General features: G+C 41.1%; 1 protein-coding gene across 1 annotated transcript in view; it reads right to left on the reverse strand.

The window, feature by feature from the left end:
- Positions 1-1,925: 1,925 nt before the first annotated feature.
- Positions 1,926-17,917, reverse strand: part of IGFBP3 (insulin like growth factor binding protein 3) — a 44,723-nt gene continuing 28,731 nt past the window's right edge. The window contains exon 4 of the mRNA XM_085607383.1: positions 1,926-2,684. Within this exon, the coding sequence (XP_085463509.1) occupies positions 2,559-2,684 (126 nt within the window). The 3' untranslated portion in view covers positions 1,926-2,558. The remainder of the gene's footprint in view (positions 2,685-17,917) is intronic.

Here is a 17,917-nt window from a genome sequence, read left to right on the forward strand (position 1 = left end):
TAGGCCTCCACAAGGAAAGCGAAAAATGGCAACATTTTCTTTTCTCAAATCATTTCTAAATTTGCATACGTGCTGTAATATACTTTAGAAAACTTTTGAACTAAGTCTACGTATAGTATTTTGTACTGTTATGGTGCCCTTCCAGTACAAAAACTATAATAGACATCACACACACACACTTGCGCTAGTTTGCATTGGTGTGTATGCGGCAAAACACAAGTCTATAGTGCACCAGTACAGAGGGAGGGAGAAGCAGCGGCATCACTAAATATTGTGCTTCTATACTCGCTCCTTTTGAAGCTATACAGCACAGCAACTTTGGTTGCTGCGCTCACCAGCATTGCTTTTTAGTAAATGCCCTCTTTTGTTTGTGGCACTATGCAGGCTGTTTGTGCATCAGCTCAAAGGCAGTGAGCAGCCGCAGGCCACTTTTATTAATAAATGTTCCTCTGCTCTTCTTTCAATCCTTGCACAATGCAGGTACTTTGAGAGGCCCAGAGTGACTTGATAAATCCGGAGTAATGCAGGTACTTTGGTTTCTGCACTGCAGTCCGCTAAAAAATAATACATTTACCTCCAAACTAGTAGATGGCATTTAGTTACTTTTAAAGAACATTTTTACAGTCATTTAGAATTGGTTCATATGTTCACTCCTAAAGGCCTGATTTGGCAAAATATCGGTTGTAGAATTTTTACAGGGTGGGTTGTTTCATTAGGAACAGCACACGATGGCTGACCACCGAGAAACCCAAAACTGTTGAAAATCCATTACATCTGCTTTTAGAGCCAGTGTTTAAAATGTTTAACAAAACATGATCAACAGAGAAAACATCTACACTATGCTTTAAATAGCAGAATGTTGTGACCGTGAGAGGAACAAATAAACAATACCCAGTGCTCAGAGTGGATTGCATTTGAGGCACAAATATTAAGGGCCATATTTATCATTATTTCACGCAACGCAATGCAAGACACCTTGCTGCGCTGTGTGAAAGGGAGAGGGCAGGAACGTGCCATATCCATCAAGATATGGTGCATCTCTGCTCTCAGCCTGCGCTGCCGCACAAACTGCTGCCTAGCACCAACGCAGGCCCTCTTGCACCATAGTGCAAGGGTGTCTATGTTACAGGCAGGACTGTTTTTGTGCAGACAGGGCCACCTTCCTGCACAAAAACAATCTGGGGCTGTTTCTTCCTTCTACAACTGCTATAGAATGCAGCACATGTAGAAAGTGGGAAATTATGAAAAAGAAAGATATTTCTCCTTGTTACACCTCCCCTTGGAAGGAGTAGCATTGTGATGCATTCCCAGGTCTACGAGTATTGGTAAATCTGGGAATGCTTCAGAATCCATGGGTGCATGTGTTAGAACACCCACGATCCACCCATGGAATGCCTCCCTGGAGCAGAGTGACACAAGGCAGCTACTTGTGCTGCCGTGCATTGATCCAGATTCACCCAACTACAGAGGGCCACACAAGGTGGCCTTGCATGGCTTGGTAAATCTCATTATAGGTTTTGCATTACCCTGCGCCCCCTCATGTGGCACAAGAGCGACACAAAACCCTTGATAAATATGCCCCTCATTATCTACGTGTGTATGTTTGTATGTGTGAGTGTGTGAGCACAAGTGTGTGTGCACAAATGCGCATGGAGGAGCAAGTACATCTTGTGGAGAAGAATTCAGATAGTTTAAATTTTGTCAATGATCACCAAATGATCACCATATCCAGCAGGATGCCCCTTTCGGACGTGCAAACCAATCTCCGGAGGAAGAGGTCCTTTTCCCTCCAGGTATGCAAAGATGTCCGCAAACTCTTCACAGATAAGGGTGCTTTTAAGAGTACGAAATTGAAATGTCACAATCCTAACCGGTTGTTATTTAAGTGCATTACCTTCAGTCAGTAGAACAATAAATAAACTGAATACATTTAAATAAAGTTTATTAAAAAACATACTTATATTAAATACAGACTAACAGAATAATCATAATATATTTTACAGAAAAAATAACCATGTCTTTATTTTAGAAACACGTTTTTAAAAAAAAGTCTTTGAAATTCTTATAAAACATTTTTACCCGTGAAGATAAGTTTCCCGTAAGACCTGTAAAAAAAAGCTTAAACTTTAATCCTTATTTTTTTTTTTATACTTTATGAGCATAAAATCTAGAAATTCTTTAACATAAAGACAGCATCTTTTCGGGATCAAATTGGTCACAGGCCGTTGTAGTTTTTTAAAGTCAGTGGAGACTCCCTGAATCCATTCTGAAGTGCCTTTTTTATCCCTCTCTTTCGCGCTCTCTCTCCGTAGGGGTCAATAGTGCATATTTACTTGGAAATTCAGAGCTCCTCCCTTTGTGTTCAATAGAAAGCTGGAAGTGTGTCTGTGGCAGGAGGGCCATGTGCAAAGTCTATAAGGTCCATAATTGTCCCACCCTGAGCAAGAGGAAGGACGTGCTGCTCCGCTTCAGCACAGTCCTTGCTTGCTTCCAGTCAGAGAACAGATCTTGATGGGCCAATCTGCCTAACAAAGTCCAAAGGAGAGTGCCTTCCCACATCATTTGCTTTCCAAGTTGTAGCAATGAACATCTCCTTTAATCTTGCTGTCATAGCCTCGTAATGGTTGTCCATATTTATCAACACACCAGCAGTTGCCTCTTTTCCGGCCTTTGGATGAACGACACTGTAGACAGAGAAAACAAAAGGTTAGACCACTCCATGTCAGGCATAGCAGACATAAACTCTTGATCTGACATTTCAATGTTTACATCTTGGTATTGCCACAAGGCATGACTTGAGGTTATTGATTTGAAAGGGCCTCAAAGCATTATGACATGTCGGCGACAGGGAAAAACAGTGATTTACAAAATATAGATAGAAATTCACTAAATGCAGGTATATGCTGATATTTGGAGCCTATCAAGGAAATTACAAAGGATTTCAGCCCTCCTATAGGTAATCTGAGAGAGTCATAGATTGCCAAGAGAAGCAGTTATTCTCGTGTGTCACCTTTTTTGTATGCATAGTTTAAGTATTTGTGCATGGGTAACTACTACCTGGGTGGCATAAGTGCACTTGCTCTATGAAGCTGTTTTTTCTCCTCTGGGAATAATGTTATTTTCTCTAAGGTGAAACCCATTCCTTTACTTTCCCACCCTAACTACTGTTTTGCCCTCATTATAAGAGCTTTGTTCAAGAGAACAGCATTGCTAGATGTGATGGGTGAGCAGCTGCAAGTGTCAGATAAGACTGGCAGGGGAATTATGGATTTGTTCTTCTACTCCTTGGCCGCATCTGGTATGGTGGCTCAAGAGTTACTGATCCTCCTTATGAAAGCCGTGACTGAAGAGAATCCATCTGAATGGAGTACTTTATGTAATTGTGGAGTAACTGAACCCAAAGCATTAGGTGATGCTCATCTGGATCAACTCTGTCATATATCATTGCAGCATCCCTCAAGGATCCCCATTGCAACCTGATCTAATCTAGATAGATCTGAGATCTTTAACGAATATCGGCCAGAGGCAACGTTTTTCTGTTCACTCTTATGCTGGTGATACTTACTAAATCTTGGGAGTGATGGAAGAGCCACAGAATCAAGATACACTCCAGGTCTTTCTACATTGAGTGTAAACATGCAAAGATGGATGCTAGTTTAAGCTCAATGAAGAAAAAAACAGACGTTATTTTGAACAATATTACAGCCAAGGTCAATACACTAAAGGCAATATAGAAGTGCTGTTTGACCAAAGTGTGGTTCTAGATCAAATGTACGAAACCTGAAGATTAAACTGGATGAAACTCTGTATTTGGTACATATAGCTGAGAGTGTGGAAAGAGCTTAACTGTTTTATCTAGCCTGACTGAGAAATATCATCACCTTGAGCTCTAAAAGGGTTAGACCCCACAGTAATCCATCATTTGGGGTTTTCTAGGGCACTTACGGTCATTTTCAGAACACATTTGCAGGGGCCACAGAAAAGACAGGGGCTGTGGCATCAAAATGTGGACCTTTTGGTCATTTGCCACTGATGTACAGTGGTCTGTCCTAAAAGAGCTCTGCAAACTGAGTCAAGCAGAAAAATGTTAACACTTAACTTTGGCTTGTGAGGGTCATAGGCTTCTAAGGGAAGTCATGAGGGTGACACAATCTCAGAACTCAACTGCCAACCCACAGACAGTATAACATAATGACCAGCCCAATGCTTATCTTTTATATAAATGTAAGTTTATTAATCAACCAGCAGAACTAAATTCTATATAATCGAATTCAAAGGACTTACAGCATTGAAAGATAACGCACATTACACTGTGAAGTGCTACACCCCCTTCTTCCTGGTATCCTTCTGCCATTCTCTTTCCTCCAGCTATGGTTGAGATTTAGTAACTGCAGTCCCCAACACACTATGGGCTTAGGCAGGATTAAGCACAGGTGCAAATGGCTCATATACTCTCACAGGTCAAATATTCAACTCAGTTCAATGTCTCTTTACCCCTCATGAAAAATGTTTTACGGAGGGCTGCTAACATATCTCTAGGTATTTTAGTCTCATGTTCTTGGTGAAAGGCTAAGTCTTGCAATTTAGCTGCTGGTTACTGTAGTAGTTTAGGCTGTGCAATAGATGTGGTCTAGTCCTGTGCCAAAGGCAGTTGGTCTTCTCTGGCAAGGGACAAGCTGGCAGCCTTACTTGGAATTACGTTGGTAGGGTAATTTGTGAGACAGACTTGTGTGGCAACATGTGTCCCCTAAAGTAGCAGCCCTCCAGGCAGGCGGCAGACATGGGTTCTAGTGTGTCAGTTGTGGCCTTGCAGTGGTGTGGTCTCCAGCCAATCAATGCTTCCTGCTTCAGTGGAGACACTGTTTTCACTCAAAACATCAAAAACACCAGTCTCTTAAGTACTCAACAAATTGCTTAGTGACATGGGAAACATGTCCCTGTACTGTCTTATGTGGCTCACACTGAAACAGTGCAGAGTGACCAAAGGGGAGCCTCTCAACAACATAGGTTACTCCAGGCTTCTCTGTGAGGACAAATGAGCTTTCTCTGGGTGCTCCCCACACTGGGAGCAATTTAGCCTTTTAATCCTGGACAGAGTCTCCTCCTGCAGGACAAGGGACTCCCATTTACTCTCTCAGCAGCCAGCCAGGTTAACAGAAACTTCAGGCAGACCCTAAGCTTCTCCACTAGAAAGTGCAGATTTCAGACGATGTTCCCTAACCTCCGGGAGACACAGCTCTTCAAATACTTTCCAGAGCACTCTCTTCCTTGGTCATGAAGAACTTGAGACTGGAACAAAGTGGGCTGGTTTAGATGCCACTTTTGTACACATTTTGCAGACAGGGGATATGAATCCACTGTCTATATATTTTTAAACCAATTTTGGTTAGTTATCTTTTAAATGTCCTCCTCAGGATGATCTCCAGATGCAGCCTTTGTGTGAAGTGGTGGATTTTACAGAAGGTAGAAATGGGACTTGCTCGGAGCAGAGGTACCGAAAACATGAGCACAATGAAGTATGAGATCTCTGCACCTGGCTCTCATGTGACTTCCTGAAGCAGTAATCAGGGAGATACATAAGGGCAGAACCTACCTAGACACTTCCTCACCCTGAACAGCAGAAACAATATTCCCACCCTTCACCCCTACCATCTTCCAAATGACAGTGATCAGGAAGAACTAATCAACATTCCTTTCCTAACAAGTCCCGCATTGACTTTCCTAAGGTAGCCCTGTTTCTATCCTCCGTCAATTCTGGGTCTCCAACCTCCATCTACAGGAACTCAGGCAATACACTTCGACTGCCTGAGAGAGGATCACCATGCTATAATTAATTACTTCATATACCTGTTAAAAGTGAGTTCCTCAACACACTGATTCGGCATATCCCACAACCTTGCTTCACTGAACACAGGCCTTTCTCATCAAAATGTAGGTTTACATAGGCAGCTTTTTCTATTCTGAAATGTTATTTTGATACCTTACAATCACATGAACTGTGCTCGAGCTTAGTTAGTATTGTAACGAACGTGCAAAGTCTCACAAAACCTGGATTTTTGGTCTTCATTGAAAGCCACATCAATAGTGGGGGCTTTTCTGAAATGTTTCACTGGCAAAGCATTTCTAAGCCTTTGATTGGCTAATGTCCATGACACTGTCTTTGATTATTATATTAAGATATTCTAGCCCTTTGTACATGTTTATCGGGACTACTGAGACAAACTTTTAGTTTTATTATGAAAGATTGTTGCAGTCATCTGCAGCTCTGAGTGTAGAAAAGCTTGCTCCTAGTCTTTTATTTCCTTTACCATACCTTGAATATAGCTGCTCCAAACTTGACTGCTTAGGCATCATTCTCATTTTGAACCACATACTTCTACCCCCCTTCTCTAACTCCATTGTAAATGCTCAATCTATCGACTTCCACTTAAAACATCAACACCTTTTCCTGTTTACTACCTACCCCTTTCCCGGAGTAACAGTATTTTGTTGCAGTATTTCTTATTCTAAAATTAGTTATTACTTATGATGATGGCCAAAATACAATAATTCACAAACTTTTTCTCATCATCTTCTTAACCATGTTAATTTTAGTACATCACTTATTTGGAAGTGAAATATCAAAGTTCCCTGTTACTGAATAAATCCAGGTGAGGAATAATCAATACATTTTTCTTACAATGTATTTAAACAAATGACAATTGTTAAGAGGACCACAGATGTGTCCTTAACATAAAGAATATATATTCATTTATGTCCAGAAAACTTAGATATTGTGAAGCTACGTATCTCCATGCTGTTTGCGTGACATACTATTTTGAATAACCTAGATATTTATTAGGAGCCTTATCTACAAAGCTCCTTTGTAGATCAGTACGATAGACAATCTTGCTTCTTGTGTACTGTAGGTGCAATTAGATAGGGATACTTAGATACTTCCTAAATTTAGCCCAAAGACACTAGGCCAATACAGCAGTGTTTGTCATCATCATTTTTAACGGTTTAAGTCAAAATAATATTCACTTAATAATGTCCCAATGAGGTCAACTGGGCTTAACATATCTATGTGCCATGCATCAAGACACCATCAGTGTCAGACAGCAGACAAGGATGTTTAGGTGCCTTTTTTATGTCTTGCCTACAGACAGCATTAGCAAGAACTCACACCTTTACCTACCACACACACCACACAACACAAACATACGCTTATATACAAACACTGAAAGGGCTTTCTGGCTTTGGCTATGGTTATTCTGCTGGATAAAGCATTGGGTAAAGGGACTGTCCCTCATTGATGGTACCAGCCCATGGCAGTTGAGGGATCTAAAAAGTTATCCACAACATATTGGCTTAATTCCTTCCTTTCTTTTTTAGGTCGAGCCTAGGCAACATGCATGCGCTGTCTGCAAGACCAGCTGTATTCAATACAACCTACTTTTTCCTGGCTCCTGCTTGCCATAGGTCCACTGCAGTGTCCCTCTTCGTGGCTGCCTCATAACTCATCTGCTCAGTCGATACCTCACTTCTGTTTATGGCTGAGGACCACCGGCCAAGTAGAGTTTAATTGTGCGTGTATTCCTTTTCTCTCCTTTAGGGGAACTCTTTCTTTTTTTATTGTTACTTTCCACCTGTCACGGACTTCTATCGGCACCTGCACCCTGGCCTATTTTTAATTGTTGCTTTTCACCCCTTGCTTTTTACCCATTTATTCTAAATGTCGCGTTCGCCTGACAGGAGTATGTTTAGTCGGCACCTCCACCTCATCTGCATCATACAACGAGCATTAATTGTGCGTACAAGAGCACTTCTTTACCACAAGGCAGGAGAGGAGTAAATAGTTAATATGCGGCATAGCTCACAAGACGCAGTTTCCAACCCACAACACAAATAATTGCACGTCCACATTCTACAAACATGGCCACCGGAATAGTCTCCTCTCCATAAAGAGAGACATTCAAAGTTATTCAGGTGCTCGAGCCATTAACATTCACCAGCAAATAATAGTGCTACATTTTTCAAATTATATATTTTTAAATACATTTGGGACTTAATGATTTTCTGATTATATGTTTTTTTGAAAAGGCGCAACTGTACTGTTAACTAGTGTCATGGCAAATCATACTTCTACTAAAATGGCCGTCATGCCGAATCATTCTCTGACTGTCATACAATCTAGTTTTTCCATTCACATGGGGTTTTTGAATTCGGCTAGTAATGCATTTTCATATTTGTGCCCGCACTACTGCACAGAGACATATCACACAATTAAGATCTCCTCTCTGACTTGAAGAAGCTTGTGTTGCTTTGAACCATTGCCACAGCTGAATTAATTTTCAGTCACAATTCTGTTGCTGGCTATTGAGGCAGAGTTCAGTCAGGGTCAAGGAGAGGGGGATTAGTATGGTTATGCCACCCGTGCACTCTTGTCACGAGCTGGAGTCTTCCAGCTGCAGTAAGATAAGGCACTTTCTCACTCCAACCGGCTTGCTGCAGTCTCAATTTTGCACCCAGGGTCACTCAGACCATGTTTAAACTTGAACATCTGGATACTTATTTTAATGCCCTTTTCCTTGACTTTGTTTCATTCACAGGAACCAAGAGCGCTGCAGTTCCAATGCACTGTGCTCACTGCAGTTTCACTTCGTACCTGTCAAGAACCCGTTACTAAAGGTTTGAGCTACTGCCTTTACAAATAATAATGCAACACCAATAGCTTAAACTTTTAGTAATGCGAGACCTATTGTATTGCAAATGCTGGTTTTAATGTTGAGGGCCCTCAACCCTGTGCACTCTCAAGATGCTCAACCCCCCCCTCTCAAACCAAGCCCACTCATTTGTTAGTCCCTGGGGTTCTCCCACTGATTGCCATCCCACACCCCCATTGTTTTTCTATTTCCTTTTTCGTTTTGAGGCCATGGCAGCTGCTAAGTGATATCAGGCCTCTTACTTTCTTTTTTTGCTCCCGAGCACATTCATTTAGTATTTTTATTTTACCATTCACCATTCTAAAATTGTTGTCAGACATATCAAAACAGTAAAAAGAATTTTTAAAAAGCAAAACATGGCTGCCGGTATTTCACTATGCATGCAGACTTATGCAGCGCAACATATGCACACATATGGAGTCACCACAGCCATACTTGAATTAAAACTATTGGAAATGGCTGCTGTGTGCTCGCATGAGTGCACACGATGCTTCAATCGCAATGCACCAGCAACCATTTCTTTTCTTAATTTTACAGTTCTTCCATGGCTGACAGCTGTTTACAAATAGTAAAATCAAACACATAGGCGTTAGCATGACGCCACTCACCAGTTTTCACTGAGATGTATTTTCTTTGCCTATACTAGTCTTCAAAGTGCATCTTTGATATAAAAGGACACAGCTTTGATCCACATCCTTCACCAAATACTGAAAATGGAGCTCAGTCCTCTTTCAAAGTGCAATAAGCATCACTCTTTTCACAGTGTTCACCAACTTGTCTTCAATTATAAGATGCATTTCAATTCTTATGAATCCTGTAATGGTAGCAACTTACCTCGTCGAAATTGCAAAGTCTGAAATAAATCAGCAAACCCAGTAAGCTTCACCCGTGGACTCTTGGGGTGAAAATCCAAGGGAGAATCAGGACTTGCCAGGGGAATTCGACCGGGAATTATTGGTTTACTTGGCAATACCACATGTATTAGGGAAACATTCCAACTGTAATCCCCATTAATTGTGTCACCAGGAGAAACTGTCAAACTCTGTATTGGTAAATCCGATGTGGACAACACCAGGAATAAATATGGGGATATTGAAATGAGCTCCATTGCATTCGGTCTTGATGTCAATACCAAGTCATGGTAAGATCAAGGTAATTCTGGGCAAGATATTTTCAATGAATGTGATTCACCACTGTCAAAATAGACATATGGTAATTTCAATTAATAAATTATACTTGATAATTTCATACTAATGTTAATCTAGATACTTATACTGTCAGCAAAATAGGCTAATCTGTAAATAAAGTATTAAACCTGCATCCTTTATAGGCAGTAACCCTTCACAAAATTTAATTGTGCAGAGGCTACTGTCACACTGGCATGTTTCGCTCAAACACTGTATTACCCATTTCTGCAATATTATTAAAGTGTTATAATTATCGGTAGTTTAAGTTTGTCATAGCCAAGTGTTGCGTATAACGTGTTATTATTGGACAATCTTCTGATAGTCAAGCTACTGGCCTTAGAAGCATGAAATACAAATTTGGCACTGGCATCATTTGAATTCATAACCTGCAAAGCACACTAGATACACTAGATGTCAGCGGTGAGTACTCAACTTCCTGCCTCAACATGCAGTCTATATTTTAAATTTAAATCATGTTAAAGGTCGAACGCAAATGTCTGCAATTTGAAGCAATAGAATCCTCTATGGGTACATATCTTGTAGGTTATAGTGTAAGAAACCCAACTAACTGGCACACACATAGACACAAAAAAAGAGACTGGACCACTAAAGGCCCAACTCGTCAGGTGGAAATTCTGGTCCCAATTATGCAGGACCCGGATTAAAGTGTAGGTATAATGAGAGGCCAGAAATGTTTTCAGCACATATCCTCTCACATAACTTCAGTATTTCCGAGTTTCTGTCCAGGATATGTGGAGCAGCAGCATTACATGCTTCCATGTGCCCTAGGAGGAAATCGGACTGGGGTCAGGCTGCGCTTATTCCATTAGCTTTTTCCCAATGTGTGCATGATTTTTGCAGCCAGATTCTCCAGCTGGTAAAATCAGTCCCCATATTCGTGCACCAGGAAAATCCAGTCCCTATCCCACCTGCAAGAACCAGTAATCTTTACCCGTTTGTTTAGTTGAGTAATCTCTTGTTATATTCCCGGGTTAGGCCCATGTAGCGAAGCAGCTTATTTCCTACATTGTCCTCACCATAACATTTCAGCTGTGACCTTGTGCACATTTTTGCTTGTACAACAATGTTGGATTAGGTAACCTGAAAATAAACTTGCGCACACATCTAGCTTCGCACAACATTATCACAATGCCCTGAACATCATGAACAAGGTCTCTTTTCGCACTATGTACAAATGTCATCTCTATCTTTATCCACGGGGCGACAGGGCTATCTCCATATCCATAACTTCACTTATCTATACACACATCGCAAGGCTGCTTTCTATTATAAAAAGATTATCATCCCGATAGATTAGGAGAGAAGGCACTTCCGCTGACACCTTGGGTCCTTGCATGCTGGGAACTCACCACACAGCGGCCTCACATCTCGTGGGGTATGTCCAGTTTGTGACCAAGATGGGGTCCTTCATTCTAACCCATCAGGTAATGGGGTTGGATTGTCCCTTGTGGGTATTCTTGGCTCTACACCTACACATACTCTTGGTACACTTAGAGTAGGGTTTGCATCCTAGGAGTACGCTTGATTACTTCTTTGTTTTATATGCCTGCATATATACACTGTTTTAGCACCATGGTAGAACTATATGTACTATTTACGCTTTTGGTGCTTGTAATCACGTTTATCTGTTTCTGTCTATTAATCATTGCAGCACACAAATTTTATACAAGAATAATGTTGGTTCAATAAACTTATTGAAAATGCCCCACTGTGTATTCTCTGTATACTTATCTTCTCTGAGAATAAGTGAGCATGAGTGACTGAGCAAAAGGCTCTGTGCTGTTTCCACAATCCCTGAGGTGTCAGGGCTGTCATATTCAGTGGTTGCCAGAAACCATTCGCTCCCTGGTAATTTTAGGGGGGGCTTAAAGTGGCACTGTGCACTAGCCGATCTATAGGCCAATATATCTTGCGGGAGGTCCGGAATCAGTCTTGGCACCAAGCCCCTAGTTTATGTTGTCCAAACAAATGCACAGATCCTATGGATTAGTAGGAACTACACAACACTCTGAAACTACATGCTTTGTGTTTGCCACTTAAATTGCTATTTCAAACTGCTGCAACCACATAATTACACATATATACTTCTAAATTGGTAAGGAATCAAAAAGAAATTAGCACGTACTTCTGAAAGACACTACTTGAGAGACTGTTACGAGCAGTTTCGATGTGGAGAGTCAGAGCACTAGATACAGAATGTTCAATGTATTTGATTCCCAAAGAAGAGTGAATTATCAACGAAAAATGCCTTTTCACTCAGTGCCCCAAAGCTGGACTTGGCGGAAAATAGGCTCCGGCGCCCAATTAAAAGTGGCCCTCATTAGCCAATCAGATAACTAAAAAAGTGGCCCAAATTTTGCAACTCAGGGGATGTTTAAACTGGTAAAGACAAGCTATACAGCTGTTTTACAAGCTATGGATGGGATGCTGCATACATTTTTACTTGGAGCAGTCAATGTTTGTGGCGATATCAATAGAAATCAGCAGTAAAACACGGTCCACTAAACCACAAACAGGCCCACAAACAGTTAAAAAAACTGTCCATACACCGATCTGTCAGACCAGCCCTTCGGGCACAGCCAGATTGCCCTGTGGGCCAACCCTCCCCTGTCTGAGTGCCCTTCAGACAGGCCTGACTCACAAGCATTGAACGCGGCCATTTGTAAACAGTTCTCCAACCTGTATACATCTACACTATGTTTCCTTCTCCTTACAAATATGTTAGTGCCGACTACAGTTTCAGCCAGCTGAGTGGCAACATCGTGATGTCACAACTGCAGCACTGTCCGGCCTTCTCAGAGGACGCCAGCTGAACAAGGGTGCCTACTGTGCAAGCCAGCGACCCCTATGCTGGAACGAATGCAGTTTATGCATTCCTGTATATTTAGGCTGTACACAGCGTCATTGAATGCGTGCCGAACCAACATATAACATATCTGACCTACACACAGAAATCATTGTGGGACATAAATGAAAAGCCTTCACTTTGAAAACCAGTATACCATCTGCAGGCACCAATCAAGACAGGGCGAGCAAATGACTAAGTCATATATATGGAAAACGTTCTAGGCTATACTTTGGGTAGGAAAAAAAGTCTATTTCCTGTAGTTCCCCTTGCGAGCGATCGCCCTAGTTATTGTAAACCATAAACACCGCCTTTGCTAACACATGGTCAGTTCTGAGAGCTTGTTTCCTCAGTCGCTTCAGACCACCAAAGATCTGGCTAATAATAGAACGCAGAGTTTATGCTGCAAGCAGAGCCGAAGGAAACGCGTGGGGCAAATAGCGCAGCACAACAAATTAGACAGCAATCTAGGGAGCTGGTGGCAAGCAGATGGGTTGTTGGTGGCCCCTCGTATGTCAGCCTCAAAAGGATGGGGATGAAAAGGCGCGAGTTTTTTTTGCACTTTATGTTATTGAAATTACCTGCAACACTGAAAGAAAACTGGTGCCTGAGAGGCCCTTGAAAGTGAGCTGTACCAGAGTACACTGCAACATCATTGATAGACTTTAAGTTTGAAACCCAAAAGGCGGAGGACAATGCAAGTCTGAATTTAAAAAAAAAGCATATTTAAAAGTGCACTATTGTAAATGTGTTCTTAATTGGAGAGGGGCGTGAAAAAAAATCATGCAGAAAGAGATCCCCATGCCAGACCAAACTAAGAGTGAAAAATGTTTACGTGCACATTTTGCTGGATATGGTTTTCCTCTCCTCTTTTTGATTACAGCTTTGTGTGATGTAAAGTGGAAAAGCCACAATGCAAATGATTGTCTTTGCACTGCTATTGAAGACAGAAACTAGCTCTTGTGGTGGCAAGCGAAGGTTTTTCACATTTTAAGAACTATTCATGTGAGGAAAACTTTAGGGCATGGTGTGGGGTCCTTCCCTGCCACGAAGTAGTTCTAAAAATGACTTGAACCATCTACCTATTTTAGTCATTCTCTGGTCGAAACGTTTCTAAGTGCACTATTCTGGCTAGTGAGGAGTAATCGCTCGTGTTCCCGCTTTGTGATGAACTGGTCAGGAAATTTATCATATCGAATCCCTTGGGAAAAAAAACACATTTACTGTCTCCCTCGCTGAAGCACACTGCGTTTGCTCTTTCAACATTGTTCATGTGCGAGGCATTTAATTAGGGACAGAAGAATGTGCTTAATTAGGCATTAAGTGTGGTTTTTTTTTCGTAGACTTTAGTTTTTTTCTTTTTGCTTCTGTCCCATTTCCTGGCTCTCCTGCCTTTTCTTATTCTGCTCCCTTTCTTGGACTTTACTTTGCCAGCCTATAGCCATTGTCCCAATGTTCCAAAGGCCATTTCCTGCTGTTTTGGCTTCAACGATGCACCTTCCTCCAAAGGCCTTCAAGCATCAAAATATGGTTTCAGGAAAAGGTGTTGCTTTCTGGATAGCTGCTGCTAGAACTAGGGCGTTGTACATTCTGCATTGGAGTAGATGGTTAAAGAACCAAATTCAGTATTCTATTTCAGCTTATCAATTGGTGAGGGGCAATCTGTTCACTGCTCCTTGCAGAGTTGCTGGCTAAACTGGCCATTATCTTGATACCTACTATGATGAAAGAGGTTACCATCACTGAGGAACCAAAAGCAGCCCTGGCAAATCTGCTCAAACCAGCCCCTCTCCCTTTACCTATTCACATAATCTCTCTCTTTTCATCCATCCATTTTCTCTCACCCCTTCCCACCTCTCTCATTCCCCTCTCTGATTGTTTTCTCTCTCCCTTAACCCTCCTTCTGCTTCGCTCTTTTTTCAAGCTTCCCCCAGGCCTGCAACAATTAACATCGGGGTCATGGGGAAAATAACAGATGCACCAAAATTGGCCATGGACTTTCAAAACCCACCTCAAGGGCTCCAGCCCACCGGGGAAATGCCTGGTGGAACATAAGGCCTTTCTGGCCCTGGATATCACTAATTAGGAAGGTCAGTCTACTCCTTTGGCTTTAGAGGAGGCCTGACAGCTTCAAGACAGGGTCCAATTTAAGCTTCCATAATTTGTATACAGGTAACAGCCAAGGTGGAGGTGAGATACGTCCTCAATTTCTTCATAGTGGCACAAACAGCCAGGTGATGCGGTTCTGCCCCAGCCAAATGTGCTGAGAGCCAGTTCCACATTGTTGGGTTTACTTTCAAGTGGCAATGGTCTTTTCCAGTTTTATCTTATCCAATCTATCTATCTATCATATCCATCGTATCTTATCCAAAGATTTAAATGCATTTGTCATTTAATAGTTGGGATAGAAAATGTTGTACCTGGAAAAGTTCTTCCAGTTAATCAGTTTCTCTAATCTTGGGGCATATTAAAACTGATTTTACGATTCATATTTCAGCTATTCCTAGGCTCATGCAGGGCAATTACCTGGATAAAAATGAAGCAAGTGGATCGAACATATATGTTCATTTCATGGATTGTAAATGGAAAGTTGATGATGGATATAGCCACGAATCACAATTACATTTCATGCTAATATGCAGCATTTGCATAGTTATGTGAAGCTTGATTCATAATTAATGCGTATCTACTTCATTTTGTTTAATTGTGTGCATTATCAAGTTTTTTGTCAGAACAGACTTGACATAGTTAGCAGTTTTTAGTATGAGATAATTTTATGCTTCATGTTCACAATTGTTTGACTCACCTGGAATGCATTTGATAGAGCATGAACAGCAATTGTGTAGGTACTTTTTTTCAGCATGTTCAGGCAATTTCATAGGGCTTCCCAGTGGAGAAATTTGATAACTACAATTGTCTCTGTTTCTTGCATACCACTGCATACATTTAGCATCCATCATTTAGCAATGGTTTGGATTTTGTCTATGTGAAGCCTGTATGCATTTCACTTTTCCTCTCCTCTATATCATTGTAAAAGTGTTTTAGCCTGTATGGCTCAGGCAAAAAAGTTCCAATACAATAGCTTTACTGCATGACAACATTGATAACTGATACCTGGGGAAGCCTCCTTGATCAGGAAAGGAAATCTTTAAAATTCAATAGCAAATTGTACAGGTGTTCACCCAAAATGTGGCTCATACAATGTGCTCAATGGGCCATACAATCTGCTTGGTGCCACATAGAATACAAAATATTAAAAAAACATACATATATAACCATATTTTAAGAGTTCGAATATAATAAGCTATAAAGTTATTCAATTTCATAACATTATGTGGACTACACCGATAACTTGGAAGTCACAGCTTACTATCCGAATGTGGCCTTTGTGAAACAAAGGACTACTTGGTTAAGGGGCAATGTTTATAAGAGAACTGTAGATGCATGTGGATAGCACATGGGAATTGGGCAGTCGCTTAAACCTGACCTAGAACACCTCAAAGGCAGGTATCGATTGGTGCATTGCCATGGAAAAAATTGATGATTGAGGGGCGAGTTGTATATCAGATTATCAGTTATAGAAATGTCATCTGACATACACATTGTATCCTGAATACAGTTTACAAAAATAATGTCTGCCCATTGTGTGTAGATCTTCTGTTATTAACTCCAAGGTGATGAAATTTGTGTAAACAATAATTAGGATATGATGTTTATGTCGGATGTTATTTTGACAACAGTAAGCAGATACCATTCCAAATTGCCAGGGGGTCCCTGGAGAGGTTGAAAATATAGAGATTGTCTAGAGATTTCTGAGCAAGGTGCCTTCCAGGTTTACCTATGCATATTGTGATATGGGGCCAAACATGATCGCTTAACTATCTCAGACTCATGTAAAAAGATGTTCTGCAAATACTGTTATTAATGTATGATTTGATCACCGGTTGATGTTTTTCGGTGACAAAATTAACGCACAAGATTTTTTTAAACACAATTCCCTACAATATTGACATATGTGGATCTGAGTCGGTGCTTAATTTGAGCTGGTGGTTTCTCGTGCTTGGCACTGACACATTAATTGTCAACGCCGGAGCTTGTGACAGTTTGCCACAAGGTGGCACTGTCTGGCTTATATATAGATGACGACAACAACAGGTAGTTATTCATTCAATATACATTAAAAATTACTATTACCTGCCACCTAAGCCATTATTATAGCTTTGGAGGCATGAAAAAGTCTTAGTTGTCACACTTTTAGGCGTGTGATGGTTAGTAGTTGTGTTACAATGATTGTTAGCATGGCAGGTGCAAGCTGCAGTGGCCTCACTGACAAGAGCCCTGGCACTTATTTTTTAACAAATTGAGCACTGACTGAGTTAATGGAAAGGTATCTAGTGTGCATAAAGTTGTGCATGAAAACATAAGAATTGTTGAAGAGACACTGTCTCTAGTTCAGGAAACACGTTATACATATTTTAATTCAACGCAAAGTTGAGCGAATGTATTACTGTTTGGTACTGAAAATCTCGATTGAAGCAAACGTGTCCTTTATCATACCTTGTATGAATTCAAAGTCTTGAGTTTTGCTACCTCTTGCTTATGTATTGACGTGCAGCAAGAAAGAAGACCCGAAAAGCTTCCGCTTGTAAAAGTATTTATTTTGATGGAAGTTATTGGATCAGTTGGATATCTGACCTATTGGCACTCACTACTTGTTGCTTAGTAAAGAGTGCGAGCTAGTGCTGGCTATTATTGTGCACACTTTAATTGTCAAACAAGTGGCCTCAGAGAGAAACATAATATGGATTGTTTAGGGAAAAGTTGAGATATACTTAAGCGTTCACCTACTTGTTGATAGGCATCTCATGCCACATTGAAAGAAGAAGGGCCAGATGTATCAAAATGTCACACAACGCAGCAAGACAACTTGCCGAGCTGCTTCACAAGGAAAGAGCTGGAATGTGTCATATCCACTAAGATGTGACGCATTCCTGTCTCTCCCTGCACTGAGAGTTGCTTAGGTGCTGCGCAAGGGTGCCTGTGTTACAGGCAGGATTGTCTTTGTACAGGAAGGGAACCTTCCTACACAAAAACAGTTCTTTGAGGCATTTTCCTCGTTCCAAGTGTGCTTCAGAATACAGGACACAATTTTTCTCCTG

The sequence above is a fragment of the Triturus cristatus genome, chromosome 5_2 (genome assembly GCF_964204655.1).
Source record: "Triturus cristatus chromosome 5_2, aTriCri1.1, whole genome shotgun sequence".
Classification (NCBI taxonomy): Eukaryota; Metazoa; Chordata; class Amphibia; order Caudata; family Salamandridae; genus Triturus; species Triturus cristatus.